The 21256-nt window shown below is 45.4% G+C and overlaps 1 protein-coding gene across 1 annotated transcript in view; it reads right to left on the bottom strand.

Annotated features, from left to right (window-relative positions):
* The window catches only part of LOC311501811 (CMP-N-acetylneuraminate-beta-galactosamide-alpha-2,3-sialyltransferase 1-like), a 32635-nt gene extending 14633 nt beyond the window's left edge, over positions 1–18002 (bottom strand). The window contains exons 1-2 of the mRNA XM_084563835.1: positions 17236–18002; positions 9798–9991 (exon numbers count right to left, since the gene is read on the bottom strand). Of these exons, the coding sequence (XP_084419961.1) occupies positions 9798–9991; positions 17236–17526 (485 nt within the window). The 5' untranslated portion in view covers positions 17527–18002. The remainder of the gene's footprint in view (positions 1–9797; positions 9992–17235) is intronic.
* Positions 18003–21256: the final 3254 nt, after the last annotated feature.

Here is a 21256-nt window from a genome sequence, read left to right as displayed (position 1 = left end):
GTCTTGACCACTGATTTCTAGCAGAACCATATGGAGGCTTTTTGGAAGTGTGAAGTGCCAGTATAATGAGAATCAATCAGCCCCGCTGAACTTATGTGACTTTTAAAAGCTCATAACATCATAACATCAGCCTCATTCCGACTGACAAGTCTGCAGCTTTCATTGAACATAGATTCTTTTTTCTCCCAGACGGCTTTTTCAGATTTGAAATATTTCACTGCAAACAGGAACACTTTTATGTCTCGATGTATTTTCAGCCAGACAGAAGATTTACTTTTAACATCGGCCTGTGAATGCTGCTGAGGCTGTTCATAATATCAGATGGACAGTGCAAAAAACATCAATGGCTTCACTTCAGACAGCAAAAGAACATGCATTAATGAAACATCTCTGAATGAGATAGTAAATTAATTGTTTATTAGGCTTTATAAGGTCAGTGTTGCCATTGCTGAGTCATCCTTGGACGATTGGTGGGTCTGAGTTTAATGTTGCAGCACACCCGATTCAATGGATTATTGGCGGTTCTGGGTTTATCTATTCCACTGACGGCTCACCTCTGTTGCTGAGTATTTACAGCTAAAATACACCCATTGGTCACAACATTAAAACTACTCCATGGTGAAGTGAATGACATTGACCGCACAGTTTTATCGCAATGCTATGTTCTGCTGGCAAACCCTGGACAAGACAGTGTATAAGCCACATACACATTGTTAGAGACCAAACACATCCCTTCATGGAAGCAGCTTCATACAGCAAGATCTTACACGCCACCATAGTGCAAGAACTGATATCACTGAGCAGGCTTCGGGGAAACTTGCCAAAATGTTAACCGCACCTCCAAACTCTCCACGTCCCCATCTGATCTGATGCAGCAGTAGAAGCAGTGACATCCACATGCCCAGAACAACAATTGCTAAACAACTGATTAGTAAATATGCAATAAACAAATGAATGAGACTGAGATTATCACTAGCTTGGAAGCCAGAACAACTTCCCTACCCTTCCCTAGCCTGTAGTTAAGCTCATCATCTGAGTGCTGTTAGGTTGAATTTGTTTACAACCAAATGACTGTCACCTGAGAAGTGAGCTTTTTGGAAACCGCTGTTGCATCGGTAAAAGATAATAAAGGACAAACAGTTACCGTCACACCCTGTTCCTCCTATTGGTTGTAGGACTATTCAGTGGCGTGCAGAGGCATTTTTTCCCCCCTGCATCAGTTGAAATCTACCCCAAAATGAAATCCTCACCTGTTACCAGACTGCTAGGAATTGAGTCTTGCTACACTGACTACATTATTACTGTATTTGTCTTGCAGTGAAACTGTTTTAAGCTTGAAACAATATCAAGATCATACGGATTTGGGCCAGACGTTTAGCCTGTAGTCAGACTGGGACTGAAATCTCACACCGGTGCAGTTTTCTCTCTGGGTTGCCCTTCTTCTTTTATGAAAAGTGAGAAAAAGAGAAGGTGATGCTGTTGAATGATTAATGACACCTTTAATGTCAAGGCTGTTTGCCTGCCAGCAGGTTGTTAGACATTATTTTTCTAATTATCATTCATTTGTACTCAAAATGCTCAAAGCCAGGAACCCCGGTGTTCCGTAACGCGGCCCCATGCTTCAAGGTGCAGCCAGATCATGGCGCGTGTAATAACCAACTAACACGTTAAAGGTCAACGGTGTTTCGGTGCTGTCTCAATTCTCTGCATGCTCGCCGGTCTGCTGCTCTTAGCACACTTCTCCTTTGTAAGCCAGAATGTGTTTATATTTTCAAACCGCCTGCGCACTTCCAACTGGCTAATAACCACGATGAGGAGGGAACACTGTGTACATTTTTATCAGACGAGCAAAGCAGTGGGGCCAGAATGAAGCAACATTTGAAGTGATGTAAAGGAACCCCAAGTGTGGGTTTTAAAGCCTGAGGCTTTGCAATTAGCAGGATGAATATTAAAGTTGCACTCGACTCAAGGTTACTTGGTGAGCGGTGTGGGACTGCCTGTTTGTTTGCTACAGATGGCTTGCAGTTGTCCTGGAACCACACCTGACTTTCACCTGCTTCCTTGTGGTCTGGGGAAATACAAGAAGTCCAGCCCTTTGGACCACAAGACCCAGAGAAAGGCTGTCTAATATACTGTGAGCTTTGCAGGTGAGTAGCGGGATGTTACAATCAATTCTCGTCAGTCTTGTCATTTAGTTCTCTACCAGATAACAGAGTAGGAAGGGCAACAACAATGAACATCCTTTCTGGACGGACACACACCTGCACAAGCCTTACTGTGCCTTACCTCGTGTCGTTTGTTAAAGGAACTCTCACCTTGTAGAAAGTGCAAACAAATAATGAGCTCTCAGACTTGTTAAGGGAGCGCTAACGAGAAAGCTCCCGGATTTTGTCACACTTGTTAGGCATTCATTCAGTGAGACTTGACAGCAGTTGTGTATGCAGTTTTAGCTGAAAATTTGGATTCACTTTGCTCGGGTTTAACCTAAGTATGGTAAGCTATGTGCTTGTTTCTATAATTTTAGTCACATTTATAATAATAATTCACATATTGCTATCAGATTATGAGATCACATCTTCCAGGTTGCAAGGTATACAGCTGTGACCCAGCCACCAGCGTCCTATGAGGAACTTCTGGATCTACAGGCACATTGACCTTTTTAATCTATGGTGTCAAAACCAAGAAGCAATGGTTCTTTCATTTATTTGTTTGTTCAAAAATGATATGTGCTTTTTATGCACACATTTTCTATGCAAAGACAGCAAGAATCCACTGACATGCTAACGAACTAGCTAGCTCCTCAAGGTTGAATTATGCTTCCGCGTAGTGATCACGCAATGGTCACGCAATGGCCACGCAGTTGCTTGGACGCAGTGTGAGACCGTGATGGTTCTGCGTGGGGTTTACGTGTCGAAATGCATGCCACACCGGTAGAGGGCGCTATGGTTTTTTGTGACCGACCGACCGACACTCTTGTGACTATCTCGCCTCGTTATTTACCTTCCGGCTTTTGCCGTAGTCACAGTGAACGATGGACACCGAGACAGAGAGACTGGCGTTGGAGCTCCAAATTATTCAAGCAGAGGAAGAAATACTTCTATTGCAAATTAGGACACGACAAAGGAGACAATTATGTTTATGAGTGGAAACCGGAAAAGCGGTCTCCAGCGGATGTAGTTAGCGGACCAATCACAGCCAATGCCGCTGCGTTGCTGCTGCGTTGCTGTTGCGTCGCCTCGACGCGCGTCGAGGATTTTTGGGAGGTGCGCGTCTGGCCCTTGCGTAGGACGCACCGGGGTCCGCAAGGACGCAATAGGTCCGCAATAGGTCCGTACGCACGGACGCGCTGTGTCAACGCGGAAGCATAAATTAGGCTTCAGAGTGCTTGCTAGCTTGTTTTGTTTAGCCAGTGACGATGGTTGGTGCAATCATCCACCAAGTGCTTGCTGTTTTCCAAACAGTTTCCAGTGAGGTTTTGCAGATGGTTCTATCTGGTTCTTTTCTGGGGGGCGTCTGTGGCTCAGTAGGTTGTCCACGAAACCAGAGGGTTGTCCACGAACCAGCAGTTATCTTGAGCAAGACACTGACCTCCAGTTGCTCCCAGTGCATGGCAGTGGTGTGTGAATGTGTGGGTAGATGATGTCTGTGACTGGCGCCACATAAAAACAAGACAATTTACCATTCTAAAGCAGTTCACGGTGCAGGCGAGCAGCTTCATCAAAATAAGTTTGATACAAACATTTAAATAAAATGAAGGTAAAGTAATGTCAGCAAATTGCCTGTAATCTAGGTCAGCAATTAGACATTTGATAGATGTTCCTGAGCTCCTAACAGTGCCCTGGTGGCATCAATTTATAGCACAGGTAGCACAAAATAGTAATCAAGCCTCTGAGCTCCATTGTTCTTTGTATCACCATAGCAATGAGGTGCACTGGGCAAAGCACAGGAATGATTGCAGTGTGAATTGAGTGCAGCTGAAAATGGAGCCTTTATTATAAATGTTTGTAATGGTGGATCTTTGAAAACCTTGCTCTCTTTGTGCTGTAATAAGAACAATAATGAGGAGGAGGAATAATGCAAAAAAAATAAAAATAAAGTAAAATGCACTTTCAATACTGTTTGAGCTTTAGGGCACTGATTACCAACACAAAGTACACGGTATCTGTCCTCAAACAGAGCTGGTTGTTGAGTAAGAGGCCCTTGCATGCTTGCATGCAGTGTCCTGGTCAATCGTTGGCAGCCAGGAACATATAGTTATGCTAATAACGTTCTTGCTGAGAAAGGAAAAACTTCATTTTCTTATAAACAAGTTTAAAGAGCATCATTACTGGTTGAGAGGTGGACTCAGAAGCCACCTCAAGCTAGAGAGCTTCAGCGTCACTTCAGTGAAAATCCTGGTTTTAAAAGCAATTTCCTACCTATTACATCTCCTGGCTCAAAGATCCATCTTAATGAAGTTATTTGTGAGGGCTTACATCATGGTGTAGAATATAAGCTTGACTGATCCCCAATTCAGCAGAGTAAATATAAATGATGAGACAATCATACATCCAAGACAGCCTGCTTCTTTTCACATGAAATATGCTCAGAGCATGCAGAGGAACTGAGAGGATGTGATTGCAGATATTCTCTGCACAAAAGTGCTCAGAGCGGTTTTGGAAAAATACATATCCCCATTTGTCTCAATTTGGGCAAAAACAACATTTCATAAAAATTGGAGTGTGGACAGAGTGTTGTCCTCGAGTATGTTACCCACACCTTAGGGTGTTACACCACTTGTTCCTGTGACCTTTTGGCTTTGCACCAAGGCTAGATATTCTCTTTTTTTGCTTCCTCCATCTCCACTGTGTTGCATTATTTAACAGTCTAATTTATGTCTACTGTGTTATCCATGTAAGTATTTGTTTGAATTTAAATATCTGCTTCCTGATGCACTTTTTCATTGCACTTGATTTGAGACCGCCATCTGCCAGGCCAGATTTGTTTGCTATTTGGTCCAAATCGTTCTTCCTTATCTCTGCTGTGTGTCTGAGGCCCTGTCCACACGTACGAAAACGATCTTTTTCCTCTCCGTTTTCGACGTCATCGTTTCAAGAAATATCCGCGTCCACACGGGTCCGTTTCTGCTCGACCGAAAACGCTACTTCCTATTCCAGGCCTATAAGTGGCGCTGTTTCGGTTTCAGAAAATCACCAAAAATGGAGAGGAAGATGCGGAGCATGCGCACAAAGCTTGAGCGCTGTTTACAAATCGCCTTTTTTGCTCAGCGTGGTGGCACAGGAGCATGATATTTTGCCCTAGTAACCCTAATAGGCTCAATATCGTCTCCAGCATGAAAACTAGCATGTAGTCCGCCATTGTTGTTGATGTTGTTACGAGACGTCTCGCGGGATGTGGAAGGCTGCTCGGGAGTGTGGCGATGACGTCACCGTTTTCCCGTTTTCCCCGTCCACAAGAAAACGCAGGAGCTGCGTTTTCGAATTTCTCCACCCTGGGACCCGTTTTCAGAAAAGTGCGTTTTAGGGCTATGCGTTTACAGGATACGTGTGGACGCTCGGCCAAAACGATTAAAAAAACCTCCGTTTTGGCGTATTTGCGTTTACGTGTGGACAGGGCCTGAGCAACAGGAGAGTTGAAGTGTTAATCCCCTATCTGTGAGTTTAAAGTTCCAAGTTTAATTTTCACATTCACCAGATAAAATCATTGACTTTGTGCTGAAAATGTAGTTCTTATCTGCGTTCAGACACAAACTGAAAGTCGGTATAGTGGTTTGCACGTTTCTCAAAGATAAGGGGTCCAATAAATATGTTTTTAGTGGCAACAAGTGTCGTAGAAGACACAGAATTTGATCAACCAGTGTGTCCATGGTTTATATCTGCCATTCTGTCAGAGGCAGATATAAAAGCTTCTTTGCTGAGCAAACAGGGGGCTTTGGCTGATAGGCCGGCGTTGGTCGATAATCATAATGGTCTCTAAAGAAGGCTTTTGAGGATCTGGGTGAATTGCAGTGCGGATATCTGAATTGTCTTTCAGTCTGCTCACACTCACTGCACGGCGTTCCCATTACATTCAAAACTTTCACTTCAAAAATGCCAGTCATTCACTCGCAGCCTCTTCCACAACATTAACTGTCAGTCAGTTCTTTCTGTACAGAAACAATCTCGGGATACTTACTAGATAACTCAAAAGCAGACTGTAAAATGATTTCAAGACAGGATTATCTTCTGGCCAAGGACCCCCTTTGCAAACCCACAGACAATGCTACAAAATATGTGAAGAAACATCAACTTTTAGAATGTTTTTTCTTACTTTTATTCACTATTCAGTAACTATTACATTCGTTTAGCATAAGTGCTGCCCCGTATTTTCTGATTTTAGTTGGCTAGGAGTTCTTAGGTTTTTTTGCAGCAGTGTCCTGCACAGCGGGGCTGTTGGTCTGTTCCTTCGGTCTCTTGATATATTAATAATGTATCATATATGATATATATCACTTTGAAAACCACTGGAATAGAATATATGCCGATGGAATACACAGTTATGTGTGAAAGTTGTCATCCAGTCTAGATATAGGTTATGTACATAGCAGCAGCTAATACTTAGCAGTGAGAAAAAACCTATCTCACCTATGCACCTGAGATTAAAGAAAAAGGAAGTGCGACTCCGCTACCTCCATCTCAATAAAGTTAGCATCATTTTCACGTTTCTTTTTATAAATCGATCGCTATGAATTAATTTGACAATTATCGTACTCACAAGAACAACCATAACCCTAATTTACATCCGACTTTACTCGCTGTGGTGACTTTGTGCTGCGTCACAGACGTATCCGCTTTAGAATTTCATTATTCAAAAAGCCCCGGAGCTTAATGTTGTCTAACACGAGCGGATGCAATACTTCTTTCATGACTCAAATCTATTTTATCTCTGCAATCGGCCAACAAACAAGAGGCTTTAGCCGATAAGCCAAAGATGGTTCAATGTGCAAAATGGACTATAAAGCAGGCTTATAAAGAAGGAGCTGGGTGAATTGCATTATGGATATTTGAACTGCATTATTTTTCACTGTGTGTCACTGCGTTCCCCTTATATTTTTCCACTGATATCCTATTATTGGCGTTTAAAACATGTAAGTCAAAATGAGAGTAAGAATCTTCTTCAGAATTGTTAAATAACACACTGAGAGCGATTCAAGGGAATATGACGTTGCTCTTTAGTAATGTGCGTTTTCACTCCTGCAGCGTTCAACTCACTTAGCATATCAGTACATACAGAGTCATGCTGGCAATTCAGCCTGTATCAACAAAGTCTGAATGGGAATCTTTGTTTATCCTGATCTTGATGCCAGCAGTTTTGCAGCTTTGCCAATTCATACCCAATTTGTGTGACTGATAACAGAGACAGACAGGCACCGCTGACGTTTCCTCCTGCCCTAAGGCACAAGTTTGACATTTGAATATTCAAACGTCCAAACTTCTTTTGATCTACTAACCCTGTTAATAAAATTTCTTTTGATTTGTTGAGATAATGTTTATCAAGGATAGAACAGTGACGTGAGTATTAAACTCCAGGACACAGCAGAAACAAATGTCCAAGGGGGGGTGAGGTGTTTTGTATGTCAGTCATCTCGAACCTGAGATTTTAACGTGTCCACATGCATTTTGATACACCACTTGTGATCGCATTCACAGTTAGGTTCATGCATTTTTGGACAGTAACAGCTGCTCAACAAAGCATATTTGCATTATACATGAATAAATGGGGGAACGATTTAGGAAATGCTACCATTTGAATCCATTTTCAGGAGCTGAATAATGATTGTTTTCTAGGCCAGGTGTGGAATATTCCTTCATTATTTCTTCATCCATTAGGCAGACACATTATCCAGAGTTGTTTCCAAGTGTGACATTTGCATTTGGAAACTACTGCTGTGATTTAAGAATATGTGTTCAAAGGAGCTCTCAGTGGAAGTCAAACAGGCCACCCTGAGGCTGCAAGAACGAAGCAAATACATCGGAGAGATAGCAGGAACACTAGAGTTGCCAAATCAACTGTACAATGGTACGTTCTGAGAAAAAAACAAAAAAGGATGCACTGGTCAGCTCTGCAGAATAAAAGGGCCTGGATGTCCACAGATGACAACAGTGGTGGATGATCTCGGGGTCAGATCATACTGTTTTTTTTTTGTTGTTTTTTTTGCTTTTGGCAAACACTTTTTTGCACAGATGAAACTAAAACAAACCTGCACCAGAATGATGAGAAGAAAAACACTATCTGAAAAGACACGACATCATCTATAAAACATGGTGGAGGCAGTGTGATGCCTGAGCGTGCATGGCTCAAAATGGCTCTGGGTCACTCATGTTTATTGATGATGCGACGGAAGACAGAAGCAGCTGGATGAATTCTCAGGTGAATGGGGATGTGCTGTCTGCTCCGATTCAGACAAACCAAGCAAAGTTGATTGGACAGGAAATGGGAAACAATTTTACATGTCTGAATGTCTGGCATACACAACACTGTGGTGGTGGTGGTTTGTTTTGCACCATTGTTCCTGGAAAGGTTTTTTTCAGTTTTTTGTTTATGTTATTCTACCTGAGCAAATGATATTAAAAAGCTCTCCAGGTAAGGAACAGCCAGTGTAGTGTCGTAGAGCAAAATGAGTAGGTCAGATGAGTAGGCCTTCAGTCCTTCAGTGTTGGTAGGACATGTGTAGGCACAGATTACCAGAGGCGCAGCATGTCAACAGGCAAGGCAAGGAACTGCTCGGAGCCCAAGGCCAGTTGAGGGTTACCGAGGGCTGACAAACGTGATACTTCAGCCATGTCAAAGTGCACATCTAATCCCATCACGTGGGATGGGACTCCTTAAAGTATGACAAAGGCGCTGATTTCAAAATGAAAAGAAGTTATCCCTCTGGGGTGAAAAAGAAAAAAAAAGAGGAAGAGGACAAGCGAAGTGAAGCAAGACAGTGGAAAGTAAAGAAGATAATGAGGATTCATTATAATACTAAAGAGCGGAATGGCTTAACTACGGGGGAGAGATTTGAATAAAATCAGTTAACTTACTGGGTAACTCTCTGGGACCAAATCTCGTGTGGACATTTTTGCCTGGTGTCACGAATGACTCTAGGATTGACTCTACAGCCTTCAAATATGGCCGGAGCGATCAGATCTCAGTGTGTCCTCAAGGCATGTTCACACCCATACTTGGACCTGTACAATTCAGATCAGATCAGCCAAGAAGCATTTTAATGCCCGATGTGAACAGAGCCCAGAAAGCCTGGCTCCATTCACACCATGCCCTTATTCCTTCCGGCCTCTTTATTGTGGAACCCCGGATAAATGAAAAGTTTTTTTGCTAAAGATTTTGATGCGATCAGTGCTGATAAAGTGTACATTTTGCAAGAAATCTATGCTGAAAGTTGAACAGACTGAAGGAAAAATGTTAAAGATGACTGAGCCTTATCAAATGTGAATATCTGCTGGTAATAGACTACTGAGCACAAGCAGTGAGGCAATTCAAACAAACCTACAGGTTAACCAAATGTGGAAGAAAGTTAGATGAGTACATCTATTCTATATTTCTATAATGCCATATCTATATATAGAGGTGTGTCTTAAGGTGTCTCCAATAAAATAATTCCAAGAATAATCAGAGAGACCAAAGAGCAAAGAAGCACTAACTATAATTTTAACCCAAATAACATACATGTAGAAGAATTTTATTGTCAGTGAAGAAATGTTAATAACACAGTAAATGGCAAGGGTGTGCAACCACAGATATAAGTGCTGACTGACCTTATAATGAAATCACTAGCATCGATGAGCCTGCCGTACCGGGACCCCTTCAGGTTCCCAGAGTTCCCCACCACAGCGCAGATCCTGCAGCGCCTGGGGCTGGCGTCCATGTAAAGTACCTCATCGGGGATGACTTGGAACAGCTCCTCCACCACTTCAGAGAAGTTGGCCGGCTCCCTCTCTGACTGCAACCACTGGTGACACACAGCACAGACAGGCCTCAGAGAGAGTGCCACAGCTCCGGGGCCACTTTAAGTAGAAGTGATTGAACAAGGGCAATGGAGCTCGAGACACCGAGCGCGTTTGCGAAATAACCTCGGGGGCGGCTTAGCTCAGTCTGCGGGGACTCTTTGGGCCTGGCCTTATTCTGGTGGCTTTGAACTCGGAGCGACAGCACATAAACGTGGGAACATGTGTGCTTTGTGTGCTATTACATATTGTGCCGTGGCAGGCTGAAACACAGAGCAGATACAGAATGTTCTGCAACGGCCTCACGAGTGTCAGTGCATGAGTTTTAGTGACTCATGGTCTAGATTTTATTTGTGGAGACATTTCCACCAACTGAAAACTATTTTTTTCATGGCAGACATGTTGACCTGTCACAGTAGGGAAAGCTCAGGTGTATTAAATGAAGTTGACAAGTTAACTGAGGTTGCGGAACAGGGCCATGCCTCAACCATTCCCCTAATTACCTACACCCAGTACCTATAACCCACCCTTCCTCACCCTTCCCTCTCATCCATTCATCCTCCTCCCCAAGTACCCCACCCACTTGTCCTTTCATCTCTTCATCCTCCTACCCTTACCCAACTCCTTCCCTTTCCCTCTTCTTTTCAGGCACCATCTGGGCTCCATAACTTGCTTAGGCAGACAGAATCCCAATGTCTCTGGCCACTCACCCCAAGGAGCCTAAGAAGACGATCCGCTCATCCATCCTCTCCCTCCCTCCCTCTGTATCTCTTGTCATTAAACTTGTTAACTGTCATTGTTTTGGCGTGGCCCTCGGACTGAGCCAGCATGCACAAAATAAAGACCTCTCCTATGTGCAATGCAGCCATCAACGGTATTCCCTGATATTACTTACGGAGTACAGATTTTTATCACTATATAGTAATATTCTAGTATTCTTTTCATTACCAGCCTTGAAAAGAAAACAGACCGCTCCTCTGATGAGAACCTTTTCTTTACCAGATTTACATAAAACCATGTAACGCCAAGGCTTTGACAGCACATTGGGAGAAAGAGCCTTGGTGCACCTGGTGCCCTTGCCTTGCAGCGGTGCAGTCCAAACCATCTGGCCGGTCTACTGTTGATAGGTGACACTTGCCTCATCAAGCGCTCCGTGAGAAGGTGCAGTTCACAATGCCCGCCTGACAAAGGACTTCTTCCAGAGAAATAACATCACTCTTTTGAACCATCCTGCGTGTTCCCCTGATCTAAATCCAATTGAGAACATTTGGGGTTGGATGGCAAGGGAAGTTTACAAAAATGGACACCAGTTCCAGACAGTGGATGCCCTCCGTGAAGCCATCTTCACCACTTGGAGCAACATTCCCACTAGCCTCCTGGAAACACTAGCATCAAGCACGCCGAAACAAATTTTTGAGGTGATTAACACGAATGGCGCAGATACTCATTACTGAGTCCTTTTTTGAAAATTTTATTTCTGTTTTAGGGGGGTTTGTTTTTTTTTTGAGATGTGGTCTTAAACTTTTGATCAGCTGATGAACAGCCTATTTCAGTTTAATGGTTGTTTGCAATAAATTGCTTACTCAAATTTTTTTCTTGTCTCACTCCCATTTCTTCTTTTTGCATTTTGAAGCACTATTTAGAACCTTCTTAAGATCCAACAGTGCAAAATGTAAATTCTTGCAATTTTTCAACTGGTCTTAAAATTTTGATCAGGAGTGTATATTGGTTTGATGGAATTAAATCAAGACTGGCATGTAATCAGTTATATGGCTGCCATGAATTCTATTTTACAAGAAAGTGGATTTATACATGAAATCCTCCATGAAACACTTTAAGAGCTGCTCTATTTTACAAGCCCGGGTTGATATTTTAAGTTTGTTTTATGATCCTCCGCGGATGACATGCTAAATTTAGTTGGCATTAGAAGCATTAAGATGTATCCAGTGGAGCCAAGATGGAGTTACATAGAAAGAAATGTCACCAAATTGTCATGGTTCTGTTTCTGTGTTCACGTTTTGAGTTTTGTTCATGTTTCTCGTCTTCCTGTTTCCTGTTTTATTTTGTTGAGTTTTTGATTTCCTGTTTTACTCCCTGTGTTTCTGTGATTGTGTAATTGGTTTCACCCTGTGCCTCTTGATTTCTGTCACCTGGGTCTCGTCACCCCTTGGTTCCTTGTGTGTGCATATATAGCCCTGCCTTCCCCTTCGTTCCGGTCGCGTCATTCCCAATGGTTTTTACTCTGTGTCCTCATGGTTTTTGGTCTTCTGTGTTTCTAGTGTTTTTTGCCTGAGTCTCTTGTCTCCTTTATTTTGTCTTATGAAAGTTTTGGATTTTTGATTTGTTGGAGTTCCTGCCTTTTTCTGCAGCGCCTTTTGTTTCCTTTTTATTTTATTAAACTCCAGTCTCGCCTACTCCTGCCTCGCCGCTTTTTGTCCTGCACTTTGGGTCCTACCTCACCTCCCCCTTGGATAAAACTGTGACAGAATGACGCGACCCGCAAAGGACCCAGCAGACTTTATTTTTGATGAGGAGGAGGACAAAAGGCGAGTTATTGCTTATTATCAAGATCAAATGCTGGAGTGTAAGCCATGGCTCATGCCAGAGTTTTTGTTTCCATATGTGGACACTCATTTGGCCATGGGGGTTCCGAAAAGGAAACATGGTCCGCGTGGACGCCATGGAGGGAGGTCTGCTGGCCGGCGGCCTCTGGAATCCCGTCCTGTCGGCCACATGGTGGTTGCTCCACAGCCTGCTGGCTACCGGCCAGCTAGCTCCCAGCGAGCCGCTCCTGCCTCCGTTCCTGCTCCAGCTCCCATACCGGCCTCGAGGGTTGGCCCATGCCCTGCTCCTGCACCTGTACCGGTCTCGAGGGTCGGCTCATGCCCCGCTCCTGCTCCTGTACCGGCCTCGAGGGTCGGCTCATGCCCTGCTCCTGTACCGGCCTCGAGGGTCGGCTCATGCCCTGTTCCTGCTCCTGTACCGGCCTCGAGGGTCGGCTCATGCCCTGTTCCTGCTCCTGTACCGGCCTCGAGGATCCGCTCATGTCCTGCTCCAGCGCTGCTTCCTGTCCCTGTACCGGCTCCGAGGATCCGCTCATGTCCTGCTCCAGCGCTGCTTCCTGTCCCTGTACCGGCTCCGAGGACCCGCTCACGTCCTGCTCCAGCGCTGCTACCTGTCCCTGTTCCGGCTCCGAGGATCCACTCGCTTCTGGCTCCTGTTCCGGCTCCGAGGGTCGCCTCTGCTCTGGTTCCCGTTCCGGCTCCGAGGGTCGCCTCTTCCCTGGTTCCCGCTCCGGCTCCGAGGGTCGCCTCTTCCCTGGTTCCCGCACCGGCTCCGAGGGTCGCCTCTTCCCTGGTTCCCGCACCGGCTCCGAGGGTCGCCTCTTCCCTGGTTCCCGCTCCGGCTCCGAGGGTCGCCTCTTCTCTGGTTCTCGAGGTGGCTCGGACCCCGGCTCCCGCTCCTGTTCTCGAGGTGGCTCGGACCCCGGCTCCCGCTCCTGTTCTCGAGGTGGCTCGGACCCCGGCTCCTGCTCCTGTTCTTGAGGTGTCTCCTGTTCCGGCTCCCAGGTCGGTCTCTCCTGTGTCTCCTGTGTCTCCTGTTTCTCCTGTTCCGGCTCCCACGTCGGACTCCTCTGTGTCTCCTGTTCCGGCTCCCAGGTCGGTCTCCTCTGTGTCTCCTGTTCCGGCTCCCACGTCGGCCTCCGCTCTGTCTTCAGCTCCGGCTCCCGTCCCGGCTCCGAGGTTCGCTTCCGCTCCGGCTCCCGTCCCGGCTCCGAGGTTCGCTTCCGCTCCGGCTCCCGTCCCGGCTCCGAGGTTCGCTTCCGCTCCGGCTCCCGTCCCGGCTCCGAGGTTCGCTTCCGCTCCGGCTCCCGTCCCGGCTCCGAGGGTCGCTTCCGCTCCGGCTCCCGTCCCGGCTCCGAGGGTCGCTTCAGCACCGGCTCCCGTCCCGGCTCCGAGGGTCGCCTCTTCCCTGGTTCCTGTCCCGGCTCCGAGGGTCGCCTCTTCCCTGGTTCCCGTCCCGGCTCCTGTTCCGGCTCCGAGGGTCGCCTCTTTCCTGGTTCCCGTCCCGGCTCCTGTTCCGGCTCCGAGGGTCGCCTCTTCTCTGGTTCCCGTCCCGGCTCCGAGGGTCGCCTCATCTCTGGTTCTCGAGGTGGCTCGGACTCCGGCTTCTGATCCCGTCCTCGAGGTGGCTCGGACCCCGGCTCCTGCTCCCGTCCTCGAGGTGGCTCGGACCCCGGCTCCTGCTCCCGTTCCCGAGGTGGCTCGGACCCCGGCTCCTGCTCCCGTTCCCGAGGTGGCTCGGACCCCGGCTCCTGCTCCCGTTCCCGAGGTGGATCCTGAACCAGCTCCTGCTCCCGTTCCCGAGGTGGATCCTGAACCGGCTTCTGTTTCTGTTCCTGTGCTGGATCCTGCTTCTGTTCCTGTGCTGGATCCTGCTTCTGTTCCTGTGCTGGATCCTGCTTCTGTTCCCGTGCTGGATCCTGATCCCGTTCCCGTTCCCGTGCTGGATCCTGATCCCGTTCCCGTGCTGGATCCTGATCCCGTTCCCGTGCTGGATCCTGATCCCGTTCCCGTGCTGGATCCTGCTTCTGTTCCCGTGCTGGATCCTGATCCCGTTCCTGTGCTGGCTCCGGTTCCTGCTCCTGTTTCCGTTCCGGTGCTTGATCCTGTTCCCAAGGCGGGTCGGAATCCTGCTCCTGTTCCCGTGCCCAAGGTGGGTCCGACTCCAGCTCCCGCTCCCGAGGTGGGTTTGACTCCAGCTTCTGTTCCTGCTCCTGTTGCCGAGGTGGGTCCGGTCTTTGTCATGTCCTCCCGGCCGGCCCCCTGAACTCTCTGCCATGTCTGCCCGGCCTCCCGGCCGGCCCCCTGAACTCTCTGCCTTGTCTGCCCGGCCTCCCGGTCGGCCCCCTGAACTCTCTGCCTTGTCTGCCCGGCCTCCCGGTCGGCCCCCTGAACTCTCTGCCTTGTCTGCCCGGCCTCCCGGTCGGCCCCCTGAACTCTCTGCCATGTCTGCCCGGCCTCCCGGTCGCCCCCCAGAACTCTCTGCCATGTCGGCCCGGCCTCCCGGCCGCCCCCCAGAACTCTCTGCCATGTCGGCCCGGCCTCCCGGCCGCCCCCCAGAACTCTCTGCCCTGTCGGCCCGGCCTCCCGGCCGCCCCCCAGAACTCTCGGCCCTGTCGGCCCGGCCTCCCGGCCGCCCCCCAGAACTCTCGGCCCTGTCGGCCCGGCCTCCCGGCCGCCCCCCAGAACTCTCGGCCCTGTCGGCCCGGCCTCCCTGGTTCCCGCCTTCCGCGCCCCCTCCACCCTCGGCCCTGTCGGCCAGGCCTCCCTGGTTCCCGCCTTCCGCGCCCCCTCCACCCTCCCTGTTGAGTTTTGGACTGTGGTTCAGGATTTTGTTTTCTTTTGGGACGTCTGGAATCCGTCCCTTGAGGAGGGGGTACTGTCATGGTTCTGTTTCTGTGTTCACGTTTTGAGTTTTGTTCATGTTTCTCGTCTTCCCGTTTCCTGTTTTATTTTGTTGAGTTTTTGATTTCCTGTTTTACTCCCTGTGTTTCTGTGATTGTGTAATTGGTTTCACCCTGTGCCTCTTGATTTCTGTCACCTGTGTCTCGTCACCCCTTGGTTCCTTGTGTGTGCATATATAGCCCTGCCTTCCCCTTCATTCCGGTCGCGTCATTCCCAATGGTTTTTACTCTGTGTCCTCATGGTTTTTGGTCTTCTGTGTTTTTGCCACCCTTATGTGTTTCTAGTGTTTTTTGCCTGAGTCTCTTGTCTCCTTTATTTTGTCTTATGAAAGTTTTGGATTTTTGATTTGTTGGAGTTCCTGCCTTTTTCTGCAGCGCCTTTTGTTTCCTTTTTATTTTATTAAACTCCAGTCTCGCCTACTCCTGCCTCGCCGCTTTTTGTCCTGCACTTTGGGTCCTACCTCACCTCCCCCTTGGATAAAACTGTGACACAAATAACAAGAAGAAAAAAATGGCTTTCCTGTCACTCCCAAGAATACAAGGGTTTATCTCTCAAGCTATTTAACAGTGACACTGAGCTATCACACAGGTGACAAAATCCATCTTTGAAGAGGCAGAGATAAGAAATAATCTGCTGACTGCAGTGTCAGACAGCAATGTTCAAGTAAAAATTTAAGTACATTTAGTCTGGCTTGCTTACTTTCAAGTCATGTATTTACAAGATGCAGACTTCAATAAATTGCAAATACAGTTAAAAAGAAAGTAACAGATGTGGCCAGGTTAATGTTTAATGTCTACTTTGTTTCAAGTACAGACAGAATTAAACAGGAACAAATGATATGATGAGGATGATTCATGGGCTGATGTGTTCTTGATCACAGGGTTTGAGTATGCCTGCTACGTAGACAAAGCCTTCACTAATCATGTTTCTAAAGCCTACTTGGGACTTGACGCTTTTTAGCTACAATATCTTTGGAGAATAGCAGCTTGAAGTGGATAATGGCAAATCTCTTCGCGCAGCCCCTTCTTGAAACAAGCTGTTTTTTAGTGGATGTGCTGTTGGCAAATTTTAGGGAACTGGACTGAGTCGGTCAGATGATGAAATGTACAGCAAAAATAAAAAATGAAGTATGCTTAATTAAACTCTGAAGAGGGCCATGCTTCGTATATGCTAAGCTAAGCTAATGGCCTGATGGATTCATTCCTATTCTAGTACAAACAATCAGTCCAATCAATAATCTTATTAATAACTCCAGCAAGAAAATCAATAAGTATATACCTTTTATTTCTTCTTTTCTTTTTTTGGTATCTAAACTAGAATCACGGTTGTCTAAATCAGGGCAAATGCTCTGCCAGACATACCATCTGACTGAGACTGATTTAAGGGAGTGATCCTAAGTGGGTGAAGTGGTTTGATATCAATTATGCACTCAAGTTATGACAGAGAGCGTTTCCCTTTGTCTACAGATTTAGGAGAGACGGTGAGAAAAATAACTGCAAACTCCACATCCTCCATCTCGCTTCTTAAATGTGAACAAATTGTGCGTGGGAGTTTGCTTCACAACTTGATCCCGCTAAAGATTCCTTGGATTTGAAACAATCAATCTGGTGAAAAACAAACGCTTCTTGGGAACATTACAGCAAAGTGTGATCTCTGTTCTTTATTCATGATCTTTTCTTTTCAGCACCTCATCTGCTGCCAGAAGCTGAACATGCATGTTCTTTTCCAATCCTCTGCAGGATTGCATTGCAAATCCTGTAAACACATCCCCTTAATCTTACCTGCCACCACTTAAAGGTCTCATCAGAGAGGACGCTGTTCTCCCTGGTCATCAGAGGGTGGACGGACTGATTGAAGTGCTCGGCGAACCACGGGTCATCCTCCAACTCTGCTATGCACTGCTGACAGGCGCATAGCCCTTTGGAAAAGAAGCTGTCCGACAGGCGGGATGCGTACTCGAAGAAGTAGAGTGAAGGATCTCGGAAAGTGTAACTGAACAGGAATGTTGTAAATGTAATGACACAAAACAGGAGAGCAAAAGTCCTGATACTCCTCTGCCTGGTCAGCAACATGTTGTCACAGTCAAAAAATCAGTCAGTGGGAACATTTGGGATGGCAACGGACAAAAATAGCATCATGACAAATCTAGAGTCCCAAAGGTATGAGAAAAAAATCAGCCCCGCTGACCGCAGAGCACAATGGGCTCAGATATATCACTGATGTCGAATGCACAGACTCCACTGTTCTTCTTTTCCAGACTTCTCAGGATTTGGTTCATAAACGTCCTTAATGAAACCCATCAAAGGAAGTTAAATCCACGGTGGTTCTGACAGCTTAATTAAGTTTTACTGACTGCTCAGATGGTGACTCTGTGAGGTCAGTGACTGATACGCCGTTCAGTCTTTAATGATCCACCTAGAAGGCAAACAAAGGGACATTTTTGTAAGACACATACAGGGGAAAGCAAACAGCCCAAAACACGGATACTGTTCAACTTTGCATTCATTTCATGTTAAACTATTTTGTGTTCCTGGTCAAAAATCCTGGTCATTAATAATACATATATTATGACTACTTCTTGTGTAATTTTTATTTTTTTTCATCAACTTAAGTTCTGGTGAATGATACAAGTTTTGAACTTCTATTGGTTATTTATGGCCTGCATGCATCATTGATCTGAGCATCTGAGGAATTTTGTAAATGAAACAATCAGATGAAACAAACACACCTCCTCCTCTCATGCATCCTCGTTGTCAGTTTCCTGACATCTCTCCTTCTCTCCAGTGTGGCAAACAAATATATACCTCCACTGCTAGCTGGACCACATCCACTGCTAGCTGGATCACCTCCACTGCTAGCTGGACTAACACCATTGCTAACTGGACCACCAACACTAGCCAGATCGCCACCAACGGTAGCAGGACCATCACCAACACTAGCCGGATCACCACCAACCACCAACGCTAGCCGGATCACCACCAACACTAGCCGGACCACCACCATGCTTAGCAGAGGCACAGTCAAATGTGCACACTATGGGAATATCCACTGGTGAGTGTTGTACATCACTTATTTCACCCAAATCTCAAGTAAGAATAATAAACAGAACTAGAAATCCGGTGCTAAGAAGACACAGATCTACAAAGATTTGTCATACCCTAAACCAGGTCAGAACAATTTGGGATCCACAAGCCAAACCAAAGGGGTTATTGGGCCGACATTTAAATATACGTAGTATGGCACCTAAATGCGAAGAGCTGGAACATCTACTCTGCAACTCCAACATTGACTTTCTCGGTTTTTCTGAAACATGGCTGACACCTTCCTCATCAGATGCTGCAATATCTACACCTGAGTATAATGTGTACAGGAATGACAGGACAAATGGCAGGAGTCGAGGTGTTCTATTGTACGTCAAAAGCACCTTAAAATGTAAACAGATTGAATGCCCAGAAGACATCCAACTTGAATGTGTTGGTGTGAATAGCTCGCTCTCAACTGCTATGTCATTTGCCTCTTTATGATTCACATAGACCCACAGTTTTTTGCTGTACAATTCCAAAATATCAAATGCAAAATTTGGAAGCAGCTCTGCAAAGGACTGACTGGAGTGAAACATAAGAAAGCAAGGACATGGAGATTTCCAGCAAGTTGTAGAGTAATGTTAAACTTCACCAGAAAGGGGAACCAACATAAGAAAAAAGGAAATTCAAATAATGAAGGACCGAGATGAAAAATCAATGAAAACTGGTTCACAAAAAATTCACATTTTGAAGAAATAAAGTCACTCAAAGTCTGCGAAAGGCTAAAGCAAAATTCTTCATGGATATAACTGTCGAAGCAAAGGGAAATGCCAAAAAGGCTAAATTTTGGCATTTCCCTTCTGGCAAAATCTTAATAAATCTTAATAAATTAATTGGTAAAGAAATGAAAGACTCAAACAAAAATATTGAGCTGAAAATTAACAGTGCAATGGTAACTAATCCAACTGTCCAAGTTAATGAATTTAACATTTTTTTCCATAACTCAGTCAGGGAGATAACAGAAATGTTTCCACCATCTATTCTTGCTGCCCGACCTATTAATCCTGCACAGCCTGCTATCACCAATAACATGCAGTGTTGGGAGGGTTACTTTTAAAATGTATTCCCCTAAAAGATTACTGATTACCTGTACTAAAATGTAGCCGGTAATGTATTCCCTTGGATTACTCAAGTAATGTATTCTAAATACTTTTGGATTACTTTTAGCTCACTTCAAAATCGTCTAGCTGTGTGTGTTTACCTGGGACACTGAACTCATGCTTTAGAGAACGATCTAATTACTGTCTTCAGAAAAAAAGTTATGCAGGTACACAAAACACAAATGTGGTGCGTTTTGTATTGCAACTGATACTATTTAAAGAAAAATGGCATCCAAGAGTCAATAGTCTTCAGTTTCCTTTACCTTTATTAATTTCCACAGCTCAGAAAGGAGGAAAATTAAAGTGCAGCATGGCTGCTTTAACAAGCAGGTGTATAAGAAAGCAAAAACATGCTTTGAATGTGCATAAAATAAAAATTGTAAATTGCATTGAGAACAATACAGGGTGCTATCATGCACTTCATGAACTCACTCACTTCTTTAAATTAAACTAAAGATAAATAAATGCGAATAGAGTGAAAAAAAAATCATAATCAGTTGATTAGGCACATTTTAATGGTTGAGAAATACAATAATGTTACATAATTAGCCCAGTGCTGATGGTAAATGGCACATCTACCCATTCGCTCACACAAGCACTCACACATTCACACACCAGTGCCATGCACTGGGACCAACTGGGGGTTCAGTGTCTTGCTCAAGGACACTTCGGCATGTGGCACATTCCGGGGATCGAACCGCTAACCCTCTGGTTCGTGGACTACCCGCTCTACATACTGAACATAATATCTTCATCAGCCATACCCAAAGGTCTCAAGTCTCACACACTGGGCATGAGACACACGCATTTCAACCCGATCACATGCTCACACACCACACCTTGTATTTCTCACGCAGAGAAATTACCAGGATAACGGCCACCAAGTTGCGCCACTATTTTTTAAAACAGTGGAACAGGTAGGAACCAAGCAACCAAGAGTTCAGAAGGCGCCTGTCACGCACCAGCCGATCAAATAAAAAGAATATAGCCACTGAACAGCCAATCAAAAAATAGCATTGCTGTATCCGGGCAAGATTTAGATTTTCCCAGTTCAGACGCTCGCTGAGAAAAGGACTGTCACATCGAGTCACATCTAACTACGGACTGATTGACATGCGAGAAGAGACTATGACAATATGAGTTTTGATATGAGTATGAGTTTGTATGTGTTTTTAAAGCATGTGTACTGAGCTTTTGAGTGGTGTCAGTGACCAACGCGTTTTTAGTGTGACGCACATTATTTGTCATTCGTTTTTTTAGAGGAACCCTGTTAAGAAACTTGACTTGTGTCATTAAATGAAAAGTTTCATGTCTATTCACCAAAAGGTGTCCAGTATCATCACTTCTTTTTTTTCTTCAGGAGGAAAACTCATCTATTGGGTATAAAATAAACTGGTTGCATCTCAGTTACAAGTTTGTGACTATTCCCTTCTGTTGCCATCTAGATACAAGCCAGACACTAAAGGAGGTGTCCAATTTCCTACAGTTCTTCAGCGTTTTATTGGCATAACGTTTTGATGTTAGAAAAGCTCATAATACTTTGATTTTTTTAGCATATTTTTTTAGATAGTGGATCAAATAACTATGGATCAGAACTGTAAAGTCTTATGTTGTTCTTT

The sequence above is a fragment of the Chelon labrosus genome (genome assembly GCF_963514085.1).
Source record: "Chelon labrosus genome assembly, chromosome: 16".
NCBI lineage: Eukaryota > Metazoa > Chordata > Actinopteri > Mugiliformes > Mugilidae > Chelon > Chelon labrosus.
This window is presented reverse-complemented; position numbering and strand designations above follow the sequence as displayed.